This window comes from Convolutriloba macropyga, chromosome 13 (genome assembly GCF_964194025.1).
Source record: "Convolutriloba macropyga chromosome 13, txConMacr16.3, whole genome shotgun sequence".
Classification (NCBI taxonomy): Eukaryota; Metazoa; Xenacoelomorpha; order Acoela; family Convolutidae; genus Convolutriloba; species Convolutriloba macropyga.
Window position 1 is genome coordinate 30,454,442 of NC_134480.1, and position 7,729 is coordinate 30,462,170.

General features: G+C 34.8%; 2 protein-coding genes across 2 annotated transcripts in view; one reads left to right on the forward strand and one right to left on the reverse strand.

The window, feature by feature from the left end:
- LOC142351580 (uncharacterized) overlaps positions 1-7,729 on the forward strand; it is a 462,469-nt gene that overhangs the window by 346,993 nt on the left and 107,747 nt on the right. The window lies entirely within an intron of this gene.
- LOC142351690 (putative cationic amino acid transporter) lies at positions 717-4,138 on the reverse strand. Its single transcript, XM_075403830.1, has 2 exons — positions 3,815-4,138; positions 717-1,057 (listed from the first exon to the last, which is right to left on the reverse strand). The coding sequence occupies exons 1-2, from the start codon at positions 4,065-4,067 to the stop codon at positions 717-719; spliced, it is 594 nt and encodes a 197-aa protein (XP_075259945.1). The 5' UTR covers positions 4,068-4,138.

Here is a 7,729-nt window from a genome sequence, read left to right on the forward strand (position 1 = left end):
TTGACTTTTCCAAGCCAAGCAAATAATAAATCGTCGTAAGCCATGGCGTAGCAAGATCGAGCTATGCTCAGGAGCCCTCCTAAAATTATGCCCAGAAAAGCACATATAACCCCGACCGTTGTTATATAGTGCGCCCAATTCCATCCATGGAACTCGAATATTGAGACTAAAGCCGCATGATCGGATATATCTGTTCATGGAATCTGTTTCCCTTTCCCAATATGAACAAAAATTTTGTTATGCTTGAATTTGTATTGCTTAATGTTTGTGTGGTTGAATAAACCCTAGTTCAGACACCAACTAAAAAGACAACAAAAGATTCCGGAGGTGGCGGGGGGGGGGTTTGACAATAACTAAAAATCAAACGGTCCGGCATCCTAGAACAATTCCATCAATTCCATCTTTCTACGTCTGAGCATTTTTTTCAGAGACTATTAGTCTTTTTCGAACAGTTGTTTTCAAACTTTGATCTTTGCATTAATTAAGCGTCGGCCAATGGGTTAGCCGAATTGGCCGACGAGCAGACACTCAATCATAATTAATATGTCGGCTTAAAATGCCAGATACTCTTTCCTTAATTGCTTTCCTTAATGTCTTATAATACTACTAGCGCCGGCTATATTACCCATTAAAATCAAAATATGCCATTCTCACTTCTTAGCAGTGATCCATAAACGAAAAATTGTAGATCTTAGAGGTCAAATTTCATGGTGAGGTCAAAGGAAACAGTTCTTTCCTGTGTACGGAATCATTAGGGTCATCAAGGCCGTGAGCATACTGTACGTAATGGTAAGAAAAACTATGGTAACGATCAAGGCTATCGGTACTGATTTTGACGGCTCTGTTGCTTCTTCTGCAGCTACTGTTATCATACTATAACCTGAGAAGGCGAAATAGGCATTAGCTGCTCCTTTGAAAATCGAGGAAACCCCAAATGGTAGGAATTCGTTCCAGTTGGAGAAATCGGCCAATATGAATCCGCATATGATGACAAAGAATATTGTCCCAATGTTGACGAAAGCGAGACCTGTATTGAACCAAGCTGACTTTTTGATGCCTGAAAGTAGAATTAAAATGTCAGCGCATGCCTGGGTCCAGGTGTCCACCAAACTGAAAATCTGAGCTGGAAGATTTTAAGAATTGCGGTTTTTAGCGATGAGAGCGGCGAAAGAAGTGAAAAAAAAAACTTTCACCGTTAAAAACATGTTATACGTCTAGGATGCCGTGACTTTTAGTTGCGAAAAATCATCAACAAAGAAACGTAATCCTAAGCAAAAAAAGACGGAAATATCTCACTTTGCGAAAACCATAGCAACCAAATCGAGCGAACAAAAACGACCAGAGTTTCATTTTTGATAATAAATCGTCTCATAATCATAAGATCTCATCAACCCCCCTCCCCCCTTCTCTCGCCCTCCTATCATAATTCAAAAACAATACCCATGTTGAGGTGAGTGTTAAACATCAAGTCATGCAAAAAATGATCAGCCATGATTAGCCAATAGCTCGTTATTAAAGAGATTTGCAGCAACATCCGATTGAAGATCTCAACGTGCGACAATGAAAAGGCACACCTGTGAAGTTTAAATGGTCATTGGCGTACATCTTGACCAAGTTATGCTCCTCACAATTTTTAATTTGATAAATTTAGGAAATTATGTTATTTTAGCCAACTTGTTATTTTAGCCAACTCCAGAAGAGACCATCAAAAAGTTGCGTTTGCACATAATGTCCTAACAATCGGTAATGTGCGTTCTCGCGTACTAAACCGACACAGATCACCCACATCCCTACTTGTCTACCAAACGGAGAAGAGAGAAGAAACATTCAAAAAATCGCATAATCTTCATAAATAAATGGTGTTTGAGTCAGAGTAGTCGTAACAAACTCGAACTACTAAATGAATTAATTAATGCCATGACGCAATGGAGGGCTGATGAGATTACAAGACAAGTGAAACAAGAAACAAAAAGCATAGCAGGACAAGTCCTGAAGTACAATTCAAAGAATTTTCGTTGACTAAACAAAAAAGCTAGACGTAGAATGGACTATAAGTGAATTGGGAGCACCATTTAGAAAAAATCAGATAGAAAAATCGGACAAAAAAGCAGTAAAAATCAAAGTGAAACTCCTATATGTGAACAAAAACCACTAACGAGAAAGGGACATTTGGTTTAAACAAAAAAATAATCCCAGAACGAACTATGAATTGATTGGGAGAACCATTTAGAAAAAGAGTTTGATCCAAAAAATCGAAAAATACTGTAAAAATCAAAGTGAAATTGCCGGATGTGAACAAAAAACCTTTAGCGAGAAAGCGAATTTTTGTTCAAACACCGTTTTCTTACTCTACTTCAAAGTTAGAGCAAAAAAATGTCACGCCGCAAAACCAATCGCTTTTTCGCTCCACTTCCTGTTTCGGCGTGACCAAAATCACTACTCCAATTTGACTTCAAAAAACATGAAAATGTGTGAACAGATCTTAAAAAACATAGCCGGAAGATTTCCGGAAACGACTCGAAGGAGAAAATTGCCCATACTTATGACTAAACAACTAGAACAACTATTGTGATCCCTGAACCTCCACACAAGTCATAAAAAATTTAAGGAAGAAAAAAACGGCATTCAAAAACAAATTGAACAAAAAAAACTAGAAAAACTTACATAGTTTTTTTAATAGTACAGGGTATTATAAGGCCAAGTAAAGTTCCTTTGCAATTAGAGCAAAAAAAACTCGCAGAACAATGGGCAAGTAATAATAGGCTAAGAAACTTGTCTAAGATTTAAAGAAAAAAGAAAAACCGCAAAAATAATAGGGAAAATTGTTTAAAATTTCTCAATTTTTCTGACAATTTTTCTAAGAAAAAAACGATTTATACCAAGAAAACTTTAGTCAATTGGTATCTGAATATTCCTTAAGTAACAAGCTTCTATTCAAATACCACTTAAAGCAGTAAAACAAAAAAAAACAATTAAAAAATCATTAAATTTCGTCTAAAAATCAGAAAAACTGATCAAAAACCTCCAAATTAGCATTTAAAAACAAATTAACTACTTGAAACCTTCAATTCCTATCAAAACAAGCTTGAAACTAATACAATATCATAATCAAACCTCATAAACATCAAAAGTTGCAAAAAACTGCTTTTAAAAGCCGCTCGTGAACAAAAAACAATCTCTCGCTTGAAGAAAATTTTTTCACACATCAATTTCTCGCTCTCTCACAAACAGCGGCATGAACAAAAACAACTCTCTTTTCGCGCCGCTCTTCACTTTTATTCAGCACCAAAATCACTCCAATTTTTCAAATTTTTTCACGAGTTGCATTTCCCGCTTCAAAAATCACTCCAGTAAAATTGATTTAAAAAAGGACTTCTCCAATACTCCTCTTCGAGTCGTTAAAAGACAGCGCCCCAATACAATTCAAATTCTGTGAATTGTAAAAATTCATTGAATTGTAAAAAAAACTGTACTAGATAAATTCACTGAGCCGTAACCACAAAGCAGATGAGAACTGTTTTTAATAAGACAACTTACAAATTCGACAAAAAGAAAAAAGACAATTTTTAAAATTCCATTGCACTTTTTGAAACCAAATAATTTTAAAAGTCATAATAACCAATAGCTTTTATCTGAAATATACTATGTAGATTCAGATAATGTTCCTTAAAAAGCCTGTTTTTTATAAACTACTATAATCTATTTTCTAATAGTAGAATTCAATGGATTTCAGGCGGTAAATTGGACGAACTGTTTCAGTTTATTTGGTAGGGGCGCTGTGTCCTAATAAAAGCTTTCTGTCCAAAACACTCACCAAAACAAGCTGCAATGGTTACACAGACTACCGACACTGATGAGTATAGATCCCAGTTATGTTCCACAAACAAGTTTGGCGATATCTTGTCAAAAGCGTTGTCTGCCACTTCGTTCACGTAACTAACAATTCCTCGACACGCGACACAGGTGTCGAACGTCCTAGTAAATATTGTGGTCCATCCAACGATAAAAGCTGCTAATTCACCTAAAGTGGCATAGACATACACATACCGTGACCCTGCTTTCGGCATTTGACATCCCAGTTCCGCAAAGCATAAAGCGGTTAACAAATGAGCAAATGCGGCTACTAAAAGGGGAAACTGTTTCCTTTTGGAGAGGTAAAACCGCATTAACAGGATTTTTTCCACTTTCCCAGGTTGAAGTTTTTTTAATCAAAACACATGCGAGAAGTGCGGTGAGAACCGCTGAAAAGGTATTTTCCAAATATTGTCCGAATTTGAAAACCTAAAATCTCCAAATTAAATAAATGTTGGCTTTTCTGTAGAGTCTGGAAAGTATAATAGAATTTTTGATTTTGTACATAGATTGCTATAACCACTGCCACCTCTTAATATGCTATACAAGCCGTGAACAGATTAACAATTTTGGCTCACGGGGAAAAGGAAACAGTTCCTAAGAAGGAAAGGAATATTGCGGGTCCAGTAACACGATTGGCGATTGCTCCTGCCACGACATAGATTCCACCGCCTACGGTATTACTGATGCCAAGCATTATAAGGTCGAATGTTGACAAACATCTGTTCAGTTCTGTTTCCAATATCGTATCCTGGTTCAGCCTCTGTGTTCGGATACATTTGCTCAAGATAGTTCGTATCTCATTCATAATTAATTTTTATTCACAATGAAATTATTTAACTTCAGTATTGATTTGAGGCAAACGCACCGCCAGTCGTAGACAATTCTGAAGTCGGAGATATTTCAAATTTGCCGATAATTCCAGAAATTTTTGACCAACAGAACTTTTTGGTACTTCCAACCGGGTATCAATCGGAGAAAAACGCACCACAGATTAAAGAATAAAAAATAGAAAAGAAACAAATTTCAAAATTCCAGACCCTCAGTGTCAGAAATTTACTTAAATTTAAGTTTCTTATAGTTTCGGTATGTATAGTTGATTACTAATATTCACCAAAATCTGTAAATTTTCTGCTCTGAACCTTGCCGACCTTTAGATTTTTTGATAACAAAATGGCAAGCCAAAATAAAGCAGAGTGCCTTCGAATGATGCGATTTTAAAGTAGTCCAGCTAAGTTTAAACAGCGCCCTCGAAAATTAAAAGTTTGTAATTACTTTGCAGATGTTTATCACGCACCAAAAATATTTTATCATTTAACATAACTTGACAGCAAAAAGAACAAAAGCCGAAAGCTGAACGCTAGTTCGAATCAATCAGCAATTTTAGAAAAGAGTGGTTAGAATCATCTTTATAAGCAGTGTATTTTTGATTATTGTTTTCAGTAATATATGAATAATTCGCCAGCTTTTTTGTTATTTATGCACTGGTAAAAGTACTGGTTTGCCTTATGAAAATTAACCATATCGATTAGCGCTTTGGAATTTTTTATGCATACTCTAAAATTTTGCAGCTGCTTCTGTTAATCAAACTGATGATCGATTGTGTAAGCTCGAACATAATGATAATAGGTAACTGATAATGAAAAACATTAAGAGCTTAGCAAAAGCGAAAATAATTTCCAAAAATGCATAATGCGTGTTGAGTTACTATTTCCAAAAGAAGTTCATTAACTTTTATAAAAAACGGCAACTCGGTGCAAATAGGTTTAAAAGAGAAATTATTCAACCTTTTTTTCCTGATTGCTTATGCAAAAGCAAATAACTATGAGAATTAGATGTTTACTACAATTGATTGAACTTTAGCATTACTAAAGACCAAAACTCCATGCCAACCATTTTTTTTGAAAAAATGTTATGAAAAAGTCCAATCAGCATCAGATAAGAAATAAACTAAACCAAACCACGTGAAATTAAGCATAAAGGATAAGGGACTTGTCTTTATTGAAAAAAATTAAAAAGTAGACAAAAAATAAAAAGTGCAAAGTTAGGAAATACGTTTCCAGTATTCGAAATCATTAAATTCAAAGTCATGAAAGCAATTATCCGTCATTTGAAATCATTCAATGGCTTCAAGGATACCCTCTAACAAAACCATTGAGATCTGTGAATGTCGTAAATCTCATACAACGACAAGAAGAACATTTTTAAACAAAAATAAAAGGGTCATTTCACTTCAATTATGCAAGGAGACGCTGTCGAAGCCTATAAGATCAAAAAATATTCATTGCAATATTCAATATAATTAATTGTGATTTATTTTCACACCTTAAACTGCTACGCAATTTTCCAATGAAGTGCCATTAATATGATGATCGGACAAGAAATTAAAAGAGAACCTCAAAAATTTAAAAATTACAAATAAAATATTGATGAAAACATAGTTTCAAAGCCAAAAACCCTAAATTTTATATTAAAACTACATTTTAAATCACTTGAAAACTTTTTGACCTCTCTTAAAGAGGAATGCCATGAAAATTACGGTGGCAAATCTCAAAAACCGTTTTTTTAAAACAAATTTTTGAAGCCGTAAGAAACTACAACCGTAAGCCTTCAATTAAAACATCCTTAATTGTTTAAATTAGAACTGCTTATGAAGCCAATTCTACATGTCATTAGTGAGACGAAGTCAAAAGCCACACATCAATTGTGAACACAGATAAGTTTCTCAATTTTGTGCAAACAATGTTGAAGGCAAAATAACATATACTTCTTGGTCAAAATGTTATGTATGAATAAAATGGAAAAAAACCTTACAAAGAGACGGACCTAAAATTCAGTCTGGAATTTTTTTCATTACAAAATAATGATAATGCTCAAACTGGCCTTGCCATAGCTGTACGTGGCTGTTGAAAGCGCAATTGTTCTAAGATATTGCGTGACAATTTTTTTTTTTAGCAAACGAAGATAGTATTTTATGAAAAAAATAATTTATGCGGTTTTGAAAATAATTATTGGCGTTAGCGAAAGACCGCAAAAAGTATTTTTTTTCAGAAAACTCTCTAAGGATCCGGAGTTATATTTAGCCAATATCTGAGTAAATGAGTGTTGTATGCTGTTTTTATATCACATTCTAATGTTTGACAATGCAGTGTTCGGCAAGTTCACGTTGCTCTAAATGAAATTGTTCCACAGTTTCATCCTTACATTTTTCCTGGTCATAAACAAAAATCGATCGCAGGTAATTTTTCGTACGCTTATGTATTTAGTTTGAATGCCTTCCCAAGATTCTTTTGTGGAAAAAATGTATCCGAGTCAAAATGCTGATTTTTTTTTTGAGGAAATTCTTCCTGCTTCGTGTCATAAGCTAAGTAATATGTATGAACTAAACAAACTTTCCATCGACTTAGTTCCACGGATGAATTCCGCAGAGGATGCGGCTACATAGTCAATCATTTTACATTTGTACTCTGAATTTGCCTCGGCCTGGTAATGTCTCATATTTTTTCGCCAGTCAAATGTCGTGAGGAAATTTCTATTTCCGTTTCCACTGGTGGGTTTGCAGGCTACGTAATTGTTGTTGTTTTCCTTCCATGTACTATGTCGTGAGTAGTGTTGAAGGTCTGAATTTGGTTTTCAACGCTGGGATAGGAATTAAAGTTTTTTTCCCAAGGGGCCGTGTTTTAAGGCAGTCTTGCTGCATTTGATTTTAGACTTCCTATAAACTATTTGTTTTTCACCAGAAATCAGGCACGAATGTGAGTTAAAATTCGATAGCTGATTTTGAAACTAAATATTGTACGTAATTTTTAAATTCAAGGTGACTTATATGGCGATTTCCGCTGGTTCCAATCTGCGAATATGATTTATGTCAAGTAGC

Excerpts from the sequence above, each read along its gene's own strand:
- LOC142351690 (XM_075403830.1), bottom strand. The coding sequence starts at position 4,067 with ATGCCGAAAGCAGGGTCACGGTATGTGTATGTCTATGCCACTTTAGGT. Across the intron at positions 1,058-3,814 it reads AACCATTGCAGCTTGTTTTG|GCATCAAAAAGTCAGCTTGG; the intron begins GTGAGTGTTTTG and ends TTCTACTTTCAG.